The sequence below is a fragment of the Sparus aurata genome, chromosome 23 (genome assembly GCF_900880675.1).
Source record: "Sparus aurata chromosome 23, fSpaAur1.1, whole genome shotgun sequence".
Taxonomy (NCBI): Eukaryota; Metazoa; Chordata; class Actinopteri; order Spariformes; family Sparidae; genus Sparus; species Sparus aurata.
In genome coordinates this window covers 19,962,840-19,977,241 of record NC_044209.1, presented here as the reverse complement: position 1 = coordinate 19,977,241, position 14,402 = coordinate 19,962,840, and the positions used below count along the sequence as shown (strand labels likewise).

At 42.9% G+C, this 14,402-nt stretch overlaps 1 protein-coding gene across 4 annotated transcripts in view; it reads right to left on the bottom strand.

Moving 5' to 3' along the window:
• The window catches only part of spop (speckle type BTB/POZ protein), an 88,788-nt gene that overhangs the window by 25,192 nt on the left and 49,194 nt on the right, over positions 1–14,402 (bottom strand). For all 4 annotated transcript variants that reach the window (XM_030406375.1, XM_030406372.1, XM_030406374.1 and 1 more), the window contains 2 exons: positions 13,208–13,359; positions 5,438–5,565 (listed from right to left, as the gene is read on the bottom strand). In XM_030406375.1, the coding sequence (XP_030262235.1) occupies positions 5,438–5,565; positions 13,208–13,359 (280 nt within the window). The remainder of the gene's footprint in view (positions 1–5,437; positions 5,566–13,207; positions 13,360–14,402) is intronic.

Sequence of the window (14,402 nt, the reverse complement as noted above, 5' to 3'; positions counted from 1 at the left end):
TTGAGAACACTGACTCATCTTTACACAAGCAAGCGCCCGATCCCCATTTGCAATCATCGACCTTCTGGGTGTCACACAGAGGGGCATAAGCACGCGTGACTGGTTACCATACAGTACATTAATATTAACCAGATATGCAGAGACACAGATTGCCTCATGATACCACCGTGAATTAGGAGGATAAAATGTAAGTTTAAGCTCTGTGGAGTTTAACAATATTTCCTCCTCGGTTGTACATTGATCTTAGGGAAATTAAGCTCTAATTCTATGTCCCTCTGTTAACATTTATCTCTTTGTAAATGCCACATATACTGTAATTTATGAGTATTTCACTATGAAAATGTCTCTTTTGTTTCTTTTTGCAGAGTGTAACATTATTCTTGATGACTCATCTTGGGGGCGTATGCATACATCTGTCTAATCAAATTTATTGGCAACTAGCTAACCCGACCATCATATAAAACCAGACATGACCAGACTTGACCATTAGCTTGTGGGTCATAGAAGCTAGAAGAGTGACATCATCAAATTAAGTTTTTACTTCAGTTAACAAAAACGCTGTTTACAATTTCAAAGAATGTCCGTGTTACAAATTTTTCCTGCATCTACTTCCTGGTTGAGCATCACCAGAGGATGAAACAGGTTTACTTTGGCCAAATCCACCTGAGAAAAACTGTTAACATTACACATACAATTCTACTATATTAAAGGCCATAAGCACGTTCATGGGAAACAAAAAGGAGGTGAATCATAAGACAAATCAAAGACAGTGGAGATTCTGTTGACATGGATTTCAATGCTGAGATAAAGGCAGCGAAATGCACAGAAAACAAAACAAAGTTTATTTGAAGCCTGAAGTGATTTTACAGCTCAACACAAACTGCAGCATCAGCCCAGTATGCATTTGCGTTGGAGTAATCAGATATCGTTTTCATTAAGTATAGTCTAACTGCTTCAAGAGACTCTTGAAAAATCCTGTGTTGATTGCTTCTTCCTCCCTTAAATAGAAAAATGCAACACAAAGAGGTGCATAAGATGCAGACATGCTTGACAAATACAACATGTGCGTTTGGGGCAAAATGTGTCACATCTGCGTCTAACAAACAGGCGCAAAAGCAGCAGTAAATCCGTCCCTCTGTTCTCGCACTTCACTTCACTTAATCTCCCCAATCTCACTGAATTAAGGGTGTAAAGAAGACGGTGGCTAAAAATACAGTAACTCTCAATTTGTAACTTGAATGGAAAGGCAATAAAATCAATGCAGTTTTTAATAAAAGGCCGACATCAGATCATATTGGCAAAACAATATATCAGTATAATCCGACAGCCGTGTGGCCCAAAACAGATGCTCCTGATGCACAGGCAGGCAATCGATGTCCACAAAAAAAAGAAATTGCCCAAACAATCAATCCACACTACTTCATTAAGGTGCTTCAGTTAAAATTCCTTTTATTATAGTGGCTACAAGACAAACGCTTATCTGCACTTCAACAGAGAAAAACAATCACACTCAAACTTTTTTGTTCAGTGTCTATTTGACACAATGACAGATAATGTGTAGCAATCAATGGCTAGGGCCGCATTCAACCAAAACAGGCGTTGAGTGTCTACATGGCTGGTACAGAGAATATCAGGGTTGATCCTTCATGTTGCTCCTGAAGCCACAGCAGTCTGGGGAGGAATCAATGGTCTCCTCTGTGAAATAAACCTAATGTGTCCGGCAGCAGTAGCACTCTCCTTCCAGCTGACTACAGGTGGACCACAGTGGTCCTCCACTTCTCAGCAACCAATTTAACATGAGTGACAGATGTGTTTCACTATAAACTTCTCCCCTCCGAAAAAAAACACCCCCTCTTTTCCCTTTAGTCAGTCATAACAGACTTCCAGAGTAGTAACCCTTACGGTGTCAGTCAAAATGACTCTGCCAGCAGTCAAATCACGAAAGCACAAAGATGTTAAGTTTTTCCCGGGAGCTACGAGACCTCATGCGAGTTTGCGGTATTGCTCGAAAAACTTTCAGGGAATGCGTATTATCTATAGGATGAACAGCTAGGAGGCATCGGCCTGACCTTAGAGCAAGAGGTTACCTGCAGTGCTGACAGGAAAAGAGAGAGGTGAGGTGAAGAGAGAGAGGACTTAACCTCCTTTACATCTGAATCTCATTAGACGAAGGATGAGAAGGAGGTAAAAATGAATCACATCTTCATTCAAACATTTTCTCTAGAACAAAATCTAATCTGAACTATCTTCGTCTTTTGTTTTTTAACCTGTATCCTATTTATTTTTCCCTCTTTGTCTGTTCACAGGGTGCCTACTGCCTTTCCTCAAATCTCCTCTCACTCTTCCTTTATCTCTCTCCGTCCCCTCACGCTCTCTTTTGACAGCCTTTAATGGGAGCCATCTCCCCATTAAATACCTGCAGGTGTCTGCAGGGCTTTGGCAGGGATGAAGAGAGAAAGAGAGATGGAGACAAAGAGCGAAAGACAGCAGTGGCTGGTTGTTCAGGCCCTCTCCGACATGACATAAAGCCAGATTCCTTTTGCTAAATTTGAATTACTAATGTCTCCGGAGGCAAATGAACCGCGCAGAGGGACCAAGGGTCAGAAAGAGAGGTTGAGCAAGTATCCCCCTCCCACAGTGATCTGGCTTCTCCTCATAGCCTTTTCGCCTCTTTAACACTTTACTACACAGACTGAAAAAGAAAGAAAAACAGGAGACACAAGGAGGGCAAAGAGGGAGGAAAGAAAAGTAGGGCTGAGCAGGGAGGGGGGTGATAAGGGACATGGGGAGAGGTGAAGGTAGAGTGAAGGGGGGAAAAAGTAAGAAACTGTGATGCTCAAAGTGGGAGGCAGCACGAGATGAAAGGAAAAGGGAAAAGAGGAGGAGGAGATTGGGTTTGAATGAAAGATAAGATGGAGGGGGAAAAGAGGAAGTGGAGGGGATGAGAGGAGAGAGGAGAGGGAGCGAGCTGGGCTCTGGGGCGATGGGGCTCTCTCAGATGCTGGACTAGACCATCTGGACGAAAGCGGAGCCAGGTCTCTGACGGTAAACACTGGGCTTCACTTTCACATGGAAAAAGACCAGGGAAAGAGATTCAAACACCCGTTCAGCACTTTCTTACCAGCAATCCACCCAAAACCCAGACTCCGCCAACTGTCCAGCCCACGTGTTGGTGGAAAACGATATCAGACCTCACTGTTGGCAAGCTCATCATTTACTGCACACAACATCCAACTCCCGACTGCCTTTTTTTCTACCACACACACACACCCATGTTTTAGAACTAATTTGTTAATACTGCTGCCTGTCTGTGTTTCAAGTCTCTGGCTGTCTTTCAGAATACCAACTCTGCAGACATCTCGGGTTATCTGGGGCTGTTCTGCTACAAGGATTAAACAAGCTTAAAGGGACAGTCCGCCAGAAAATAAAAAATACATATTTTTTTTGTATATATTGTTTTGGTTTAAGTCGCCAAGTCTGGGAGCTATCAGCTGTAGAGATGTCTGCCCGTTCTCAATTAAAATGGAACCTAATGGCAATCGGCACTGTCTCATTCCAGAAATCATGACCTGGTTAGTCAAGTTAATTCACAGACCTTGTTGTGAGCAGTTTCATGCAGGATCTAGAGGCTCATGACAGGGTGGGAAGTAAACATTAATGGTATCCTCCTTGCCTGAGCTGTAACGTTAGCTCAGCTTAGTTAGCGAGCCTCTAGTCCACGAGTAGGTGCGTGCTTCTTTCTGCAATGTGGTACATAAAGAATCTAGTTCCTCACAACATGATTATCATGAGCAACCTGTCATGATTTCATGAAAAACATTGTTGTCGAGTTTGTCAAATGTATGTTTTGGTGCTAGACCACTCGTGCTCGCTAGTTCCATTTTATTCGAGAGAAGGCAGACATATCTACGGCCGATATGTCAAAAACTCAGCAGCCTGCACCAAAGCAATCCAGATGGATAAACAGAACAACAGTTAAAAGGCAAAATATATGTTTCTGATTTTGGGGTGAACTGTTCCTTTAAATTACTATGCTATACACAGTGAAAGAAAACTTTTACAGGACCTGAGACTACTTTTGAATCTTAAAAAATACAGAAAATGTTATCTGCCATTTTTATTTATCTACTTATGCTCTCATTTAATCTCTTTCTGCTGTAAACACTTTTTACAAGAAGCACATCGATTTTTCCTTGTGTGCAAAAAAGTGCTGTATAAATCAGGGTTGCCTCGCCTCGCTTGTTCATGAGCATAGCCGGCTAATTACAACAGCACAACAGACATTTACGGGGGAGGAAGTGGCCACCGAGGACTTGAACCAGCAACCCCCCCCTCCTTCAGGAGAGTGGATGAATTCAGCGCAAGAGGACTCTTCAAGGTAACTAATCCCCTCTCTCTTCCAGCTCATTCTCTCCAGCAAACCGTCTCATCCTCAAAATTATGTCCCAGAGAGACGCGACTGCACAAACACACACAATATATGCATAAGATACTCCCACACACAAACACACACACACACGACTCTACCCCCTATCCCACATGGCTCTGGAGAAGCAGCACTGCCCCTCCTACCCCTCTGTCAATAAGCCCAGTTTGGAAACACTTTAAACAGACTAGCACATTGCTCTGCTACAAAAAGAGAAAACTTCAAGACATGCTCTCCTCCATACCCGCAGGGTTAATTAGAATTGTTTTAAACAGCCACTGCCATGCTTTTTAAACATTTATGGGCGCATGCATTACAACTAAGGCATTAACATATCCAGAAAGTTTAACCTCTTCTCTGCTCTCTGGCTCCATTATGAGGAGCAGAGGGGAACGAGAGGGAGGACAGTTGACCTCTGCTGCCCCCTGTGTTACAGCTGAAAAACAACAAGGGAATTTTCAATGAGGAGCAGCAGCCGGCTTCGGATCAGAGGAATCGGAGCCAAGCCACCATGCCGGCTGAATGACAATCAGCTTGTATGTTAGTGATGAGAGAGAGATCTAAACCCAGAGGCTATGTAGTACCAATAAAAACATACATTATTCACTAACAGGGACATACAATGAATGGTAGTGCTGAATAAAAAGAGGAGTGATACAAGAATTACACTTGTGATCACTCCGAGGCAAAAACCCACCACTACAAACAGCACGTTTATATATTTCAACAGTATTCCATTATTTTTAGATCCAATTAAAATTATATATTTTGGGATAATCCAAGTAGTTCTACTAACGTCAATGTGACTCAACATCACAGTTTTGTTTTTTGAAGCCTAATCATAGAAGTCTGTGTTTGTCTCCACTACTGAAATCTCATTTGATGAATAACACCTTTGATCTACTAATATAATCAGGATTATCTTTGAATGAATGAATTTCTTTTCTTTCTGATGACAGTGAGTGTGTTTAACAAATAATAAGAGTTCAGATCAACTGTGACAGGCCTTACCTCACAGAAAAGTGTTAATTTGTCATCAGGCAGCAGACCATTGGCCTCTTCCAGCAGGAAGTCCCTCCTTATAAATTTTTTGAAACCCCAGTCCTTCCCCTGGACAAAGCGGTACGCTCTCTGGCTCTCTGCAAAAGAAAACACACGGACAAACAAGGAGGAACAAGATTATTTTGGAGACTTTCACAACGTGATTAAGCTCTGCGTGTGTGAATTTGTGTGCGAAAGAGAGAGTTTGTTATGAGTCATGGCCATAAGCAGCGGAGGAACAATGGCGAAAGAGGCTGTGTGCAGGAAGTATTGCCTGCAGGGAGCTTTTAACACTTCAGAAGAAAACAGAATCTCTCTCTCTATCCCTCTTTCACTCTCTGTATCCTCTCGCTGCCACATAAAGACTAGTGGTAAACATGAGACAGAACTGCTGTGCCTCTTTGGCCAAGAAGTGAGAAATTGCAGGGATCAAAGCAGTCCAATTATCATGTGTTTATGGAGTGCCAATTATCTCTGACAGTGGCAGGAAGGATTCTGTAACACTCAGTCGCACTACAAAGACACGGCAAAGGTGCTGGAGTTCTTGTGCGTGTGTGTACAATAGTCACACTGTGGGGGCGGTAACAGCTATCAACAGTCACCTAACAGTCACAAATGCTCACATACGAGGTCAAAAGATAATGACAACTGACTATGACTGCTACAGAGATCACAGCAAATTAAAGCTAATTGCTGATAGAAAGAAAGCAGGACACCAAGACATTAATTCAGCAAGTAATTGGAGCTTCTTTGGAGGGATGTTAACACCATTCTTTGGCAAAATTACGTCATTCGCCATTTTGTTAATGAGAAGGAAAAGCTTCCCCGGGCACTGCTCTTGGGTTTCTGGATGTGTTCAGCTGAGCCGAGCTTCGATGACAGAGTGTTTCGGAGAATGGAGACATCTTTGTCCATTCCCATCAGGGTGGACAGGCCTCACCACCCTATGAATATAATAACATTAAGAATAACACTCTATATGAGTGTTATCCTGTATTCTGCCATTTAAAGGGCCGACTGACATCAAACAATGCAATGAAATGCACCCAATCTACAGAAGAACCACTAGAAACCAATTCAATAGCCTCATCTTCTCATTTCTTTGGCAAGTGTCACTATCAAGATCATTCTAAGGATGCCCTATTCACGTGATCTTAACATGCATCTCGATGATTGGATTGTGTGAAGAAAGAGCAGCAATCTTACAAAAACACTCTGAATATCCAATCACCAAAATCACAAGGGCGGGTTGTCTACATACAGTGTGTCGAATCCAAACATGTAAATGAGCATTTGTGCATGAAGTAAATCAGGAAAAATACATGCAAACCCCACAGGGAGCCTCTACAGTGAGGCATAGGTATTAGGAGGGTAGTGAGGTGGCCAGGAGGATTTGATTTGCAAGAGACATCTGATTTTAGCCTGCGCATAAGGATTATTTTAATGTAAATGTTATCGTATCCCTCGAGGCAGGAAATACCATTAGGTGAAATGTAAAACGATTTCTGAACAATTTGCGAAAAAAAAACTAAAAAACACCAGTGAATTCAAAATAACAACTGTGTTTGAACACCCTATATGATCACCAAAAGACATAATTTGAGCTGGTTTATGCAGTGCCTTTTAAAGGGTTAGTTCATATTTTTTGCAGTGGGTTACATGAGGTACTTCAGCGTTTTATTTATAGTAGATGACGGTCAGCACACTCCCAGTTTCAGGACAGAAAACTTCAGAAAAAGGTCCTGTCTGCTCGTCAATGCACAGGGAGCAGGATCCTCCTGCATACCGCCAACGTCGGAATAGTGTATGCAATAACTTCGGGTGCTCCTGTTGACCGCTTATACCATCAAACGCAGCAACTGAAAAAAAATGCTTGACGAAAAGAAATAGGCAAAGAAAGTCAGTCATGTATGTGTTGTGACGTAGATAGGAGGAAGGGGATTACTTACTGCAAACAGACAGGAATTAAGCTAAAACGACAACAACATTTAGAGCAGATTTCAGTCTATGCTATATTTTGAATGTTTTATAATAATGGATAATGAACAAAACCTTTTACTTGTTTTAGACCCAGTTAAAGGGTATGACGAAGTCAACTTAAACAGGCTATAAACTGTGCAGTCACCACATACCAGGAGGTCATCGTCTCCCCCACGTTCACACATCTGCCGCGTGTGCCCACTACTTGTGTTAAGCCGCGGCAGTTCAAACAGATTTCTCTTCTGCCTGCTCTTGCGCAGAGATCCCAACAGGAGATCTGCTGACAGATCGCAGTGGGAAGCACTAAGATGAAGTGTCAATGCTGATGTAAGATCCCGTGTCAAATCCCCTGTTTGGATCTGAGGGAGCAGGCAGCCATAGAGGGGATTGGTGGAAGAGTGGAGTGCATATGCAGTTATTCCCACCACCGCTCATGCAGGGGGTCCTTTACAGTAATCCCCTGCCTCTAGAGACTGTGTACGCAGAGAGGCTGACAGAAATCACCATGCAAACACACACTTGCACACAAGCCAGATTATAAGCATGCATGGAAGCCAATAGACACAGAAAAATTACAAGTCCATGCATTCCACTTTTTCACAGTACTCTACTTTATTCATTGTTGTGCCTATGAGTAACAGAGTCAGTGTTTTCAAAAAAGACACTGTGACTTCTCAACCAAAGCCAAGCACGTTTGAAAAGAGAGTAACATTTTCTGTGGCCTTGGTTCACTGTACTGTTTGTGTCTGGGTAGACACAAAGCAACACACTCACTACCTGGCTCCTTCTCAACAGTCTGAAGAAACTCTTTCTCTGCTGACTTTCATCTGCTCTTTCATGTCCTTTAAACATGTCTGATAAGACCAAACATGAGAGACCCAGATGAAGTCCCAAGGCACAGTATCTCCTTGTGAAGTTGTGTTATTTGGGTATGAAACAAGACGAGTGTGGACTTCCCCAGTGGCAGTATCTAAAGCTAAACTCGGGTGTGAGGAGTGAGGTTGGCAGGAGAGTGCAACGGGGGGGGGGGGAGCAAGCCAAGAGGAAGAGGTGAGGAGAGGTGAGAGGGAACGCTGAAAGAAGCTCCGGCAGACGGGTGGAAATGGAGAGAGAGGTGTGACTTCTTCAGTGCTTACCCATGACAGTGGGGCGCCTGTGTGTATGTGTGAATGTGCACTTGCATAAAAGACTGATGATGAGGGGTGTTTGTGTGTGTGTGTGTGTGTGTGTGTGTGTGTGTGTGTGTGTGTGTGCGTGCGTGTGTGCTGAGCTCAGCTAATGTCATGCTGCCATCTCTGGTGGGGCATCAGAAACCTGCACTGGCAGAGAATCAACTGCAGGTCAGATGGCTGGCGCTCACTCTTTCAATGAGCTGGCCAAGGTGGCGGGAGTGCAAACACTCAGCCAGAATACCAAAAAGAGCTGGACAGTGGTGGAGGGGGCTCGACGCAACTGAGATATCTAACGTAAAAAAGAGTGATGAAAAAGGGTTGCAGTAAAAAGAGCAATAGCGAGAGATTGTGTTAATCACACACTTGTGGTGAAGATATATAGATCTCATTACCAACCGGACTATCATTACGGAATCCGTGTGAAAAATCACAGCCGCGATGTAGACGTGCATAAGTACCACTCCATAAAGAACAGAGACAAGTTTTTACCATGCTGCGGTGCACTTTGATAGTTTCCCAGCATTGAAGAGAGAAGTTTCTCACCCTGCCATAAAAAGACCGAAGGTGATGAGGAAGGTGAGAAAAATGAGATCTGAGCTGCAGACAGAGGGGAAGAAGAGGAAAGCGGGAGCGATGCCATGGTGTTTTAGATAGCGGGCCATCCATATTCAGGCGGAGGGCTCTGGGGCACAGTTGGCACACAGAACGAGAAGGTCGCCAGAAGACGAGCCGGCATGTCGAAAAATAACAGCCGACACAGCAGCCAGAGTCAACATCTCTCTTCCTGTCTGTCACTCTTCTGGTCTCATCTTTCACACGTTCAACTTTAGCAAAGTCTCTACACTAACCACTAACAGACCATAATCACATCCATTTCCCAGTCTCCCAAATGATCTCTCAATTATCAGAGCCATCATGACCTAAAAATAATCAAATCTGTGTCATGATACATGATTGATATTGCTACTAGCTCGTAAATGCTCGGATTAGGCAGTAAAACAAACTGGCTGTACTTTTACAAAATATCAATACAATTAGATTCTTTATAAACAAACATCACTAATGTGTATATTAGGGCTGCAACCAAGCCCCAAGAGTTGCTGCAACTAACAACTATTTTGATTGGTGATTCAGTGTAGATTACCCATCTCCATTAATCAATTACTTGTTGGTTACTGAAAGTGAGAAAATGGGGAAAAAATGTAATCAGTTTCCACAAGCCCAAGATGACGATACGATACAATATGAAAAACTTCATCCTCAAATGTCTAGTCTGTCAACAACCCAAAGATAGTAGGTTTACTAGAGGTTTAATAGAGGAGTAAAGAAACAATCTGACAATCAAAATGGTTGAACATTAATTTAATAATTGACAATTATCTGATTCATTGTTACAGCATGAGTGGATATAACCATAATATAAAGTGGAGTCACTGGGTAGAGGCAAGTATCAGAACAAGTCAAACATCACTTTACTGTAATTGGAGCCAAGAAAATACACCAATGCCTTCTCACTATATAAGGATATCCACAATACAAGACCATAAATAGTCAAATATCCTGTTAACAATAAAACACTCTACTTCATACCCATATATTTCGCAAGACTCCAGTCTATAACAAGTGTATGTTTATCTCAACAGTAATAGAGTTTAAAAAAATCGTCGCCGCCTAGACACACTGATTTTACATTGGCTTGCATGAAGCAGACCAACACACATAAAACATGACGCACAGCCTTTCAGAGAAGAAAATCTAATCTCTATTGAAGACTGAGCTCTATAAGCTAGTGTCAGCACAAACATGTTTATTGACATTCTTTCTAACAATGTCAATACCATCTGATTACGTAAAGACTGACCAATAGCTTCTACTCTATTAGCCGTGCTCCACAAACCCACACAGAATGCCTGATCAGCTCCATCAGTTACTGCGGCCAGCACATTCTGACAAGCTCACACCCAGAGCTTCAATTAACTGCAAACCGAAATAAAAAACCTCTGAATCTCCTGCTACAAAATATAGAACAGCCCACACCAAAACCTGCTGTAACTAGACTCTCCGGCCAGCTCGTACACACATAAGCTTGCTTAGCCTTTGGCTACAACACAACAAAACCATTGTCTGTAGGGGAGACTTAACAAGGAGACTATTTGAATACAAAACAGCTTGCGGCCGAGGATGAGAACTTTCCATCTCTCCTCTCCGAGCTGTCAGAACAGCAGTCTGCAGGGGGGCAGATGTTTTCTCTGGCAAAAGAAGGAGGAAAGGGGGGAGGGAGGGGGGTGTCAAGAGACAAGTTACAACCCACCCAACAGCCTCAGAGGAGAGAACCAGCACATTAAGCCAGGGAGAGAAATGATGTGGCCAAGCCGAGAGTACGGGACTACGATGTGGGGAGCAGGGGGGGGCCGCCACTGCTGCCTGAATCTATCTCCATTAGCAAGTACGGACCATCAGAGGATCCACACACAGACACACAATCTCCAGTGGGGGGCTCAAGGGCTGACTGATGCAGATGTGGTGTTTCATCAGATAACGCCAAGCTTTCCAGTCAAAACCTGCCATCGCGGTACAGCCTTGTATTAATAACCCCTCCTTTAAGTACTGCAGGGACTCTTTAATTCTCAATATGCACACGCCAGTCAACAGATATCAAAATGTATTCCTGCTCAGAGTAAAATTAAACAGTAAGTGTGTGGTTGGCCCATGCTTTTGCATTCAGACTGGTTTTTAAGTGAGTTTGCCTCATCCAAAAGCAACAAAAGTCAGAAATTCAAGCTGACACCTCAAACACAAACTTCAGCTCAGATCTGTTTTGACACGTGCCTTCAATAGCAATGTTACTCTGCCATATTACAATACGCTGTACTCGCTACAGTTGCAAAACTTTTCTTTTTTCACTGATTATCCTACCTAACCGTTTAAAGTACTCAGACTTAATATGCATTGTATTAAAAAATTGTTCCCACAGGGACAAGGCCGAGCAGTGACCTGCCACATAAACAGTCCACAGCCACCCAGCTTTCTTAATTAAGGCACTTTGTTTTTATTTGGCCTTTTTTCCTTGAGGCTTGGATTAAATTGGATTCTAAATGATCCAGAACCGATAGAGCAATCTTTACTGCCATATTCTTAGACGGAGTGCTCACTAAACTGTCACAAGTATGCTGGCAGTTGGGTAATTTTCTCCTGTGACAGGGCGAGCGAAGTGGAGGGCGCAGGTCTCCCCAGGGGGATTGTGGGAAGATTGGAGGAGGGCATATGGCAAGAACGGAATGGGGCGTGCACCATAGAGCACACCATTTATAGCCAAAAGGCCCTTGAGACACAAAAAAAGGAAAGGAAAATGAGATCCTCTTCACTTCACTCGGTATTCCCCACATTGAGACTTTTTTAGGGTCATTTAAGGGAGCACTGCTCACGAAATGGCCAAGCACTGAAGTCAAACACCTCAAAGGTCTGTTTATGACTTATACCGCAGGCAAATCCTCATACATAATACCACGCAGCCCCCAGCACACAGTATTATAGCCAGGAGAGAAACCTTTAAGGAAAAATAACCGCAGTGAGGTTCAGCTTTCGTGAGCCTGTCGCTGAGAGTTAAGAGGTGGTATTCCACCATTACAGGCCAGAAGTGGAATAAAAGGATGAAAGAAAAAGTGGCATTGTGAATGTAAAAGAGAAGAGAGAGAGGTCTAAGTGAGCAAATGAGGGACTGAAAGTACACATGAGGGGGCGGGGGTGTCAAGTTCACATGGGGGAACGTTTCTCAGCAGGAAAAATGATTTCCCTTTCTACACAAGCTGCACCGCAGGGGGTTGTACACAGTTACACTGCGTACGCCTCAGATTCAAACACACTTCCGCCTCCTACCTCTTCTCTTCTCTCCCTACCTCCCACGCCCCATCTTCCCTCCTCAGCGCTTCCTGTACAGTGTGCTGGAGGGTACTGGGAGAGAGGGAGGCAGCCAGAAAAGCCTGATAACCAGGAAGCGGTCACATCTGGCCCTCGCTAATTCAATTCCACACAAGTTTGCTTTTCCTCCCCATAACATAACCTAATTAAAAAAAGCAGGAATTGGAGGCGCATTCATTTCCAATTCATCAACGGGGAGAGAGGCGGACGAGGACTTCTAAAAAGGTTGGGTCTTTTTTAATTAAAATCAAAATTGCCCCACGCTACTTCGAATTATATATTTACTAGAAATGAATCCAACCAGCAGTGATTACACAAGCCCATATGGCTATCAATACCTCACATTATTAGACACACTTGGAGTATTAGACACACTCCCCACCTCCTATATTTGCAAATTTAAGCGCCCCGAAGACACAGGTGTGACAGGAGTTTTTAATTTTCACCTATCAAACTTTGAGATATCCTCAGTTTTCTGCTGAACATTGACTTGTATGGATGTTTGGCCTAAATAGTTTTTTCACTCATTAACACCAACTTATTTCCAGTGACAAGTTAAGGAAATTATAGAAGTGGGGGACTGTTAATATGAAAATGAAAATAAAGATGAGGGTGTGTGTGTTTCAGAGTGCGCATTAGCATTAGCTGTTGTGGTCACAGCCAGACTTACCCATGGCTTTGGTTTCTTCTCCCTTGGCATTGAGGATAGAAAACTTAAACTTGGCGCGCACCTCACTTTTTGGGCAGCTGACTAAGAGCAAGTAAAGTGAAAGATAGTCTTTACTCTCCTCATCCAGGCCTTTGGGGTTTACACGCAAACACCTGGAGGTAGGAAAAGAAAGAGACAGACTGATCACACAAAGGTAGCTATAAAATAATGTGATGCTTCAGTCCCTGGAAGTTCCCAATGTTTGTAAGCAATAATAACACTATAATTTGAGTATTGACAGTCTGACAATTGGTGAGTATGAATTAGAGTGTGGCTCAGGACCCAAGCCCAACCAGAGCTTAGCAGGCTATCATTTATATGTGTCCCAACCCGACTCAAGCCTGACACAGTTAATGTGAGCTGAGTGAGATTTTACTGCTTGGACAGGAACAAAACGCTTCTGCCTTGCAGAACATATAGCTTTAACAGCAGGTCCACCACTTATTATCGATCACCGAATATCACTTATCTTTACACTGCCATACCAATCTACACTCTATTTTCACTGAAGGAACTTGAAAGCACCATTTCAACCGACATGACCAAACCTAACACAAACCTATCATTTTTATTTCTGGGTGTTGATGATCTAGTAAGAAGGTGTTATAGGGATGAGCATGTCAAGCAAAAATGCTATTCCATAGTCACAGGGAACATAATTCAATTTTCCGAAGGTCTGCTGTTTGTATGTACTGTGCCATACTGCAGCATGGGCTTATACTGACCTTGGGTGGAAAAGGCCACGCTACACATTTTACTGGAGGCTGGTTAATAATGACGTGATTCCACCAAGGCCTGTGATAGCACAATACCTTAGCTGCTAGTAAAAACAAGGGTCAAAACAATGGAAAATATATTTTTTCATACAAAACTATAGTCACGCAAACTATTAGACTATTCCTGATTTAATTATATCATCATTTTCGAAGATCTTGTATTTCAGACTTATTCTGTAAAGACTGTTACAAAAGTTAATCCTTGGCTTTACAGTCATAGCTATTGATTGCATCCACAACCTTTCACTTTTTCCCGATTGACGGTTTCTGTCTTAGCTGGGAAGACAACATGTCATTCACGACATTATCGTGAAATTTTGCCTACGATAACAATATCTCAGCATCGATGATTTTGCAATAGACACTACTGTTGCATGAAT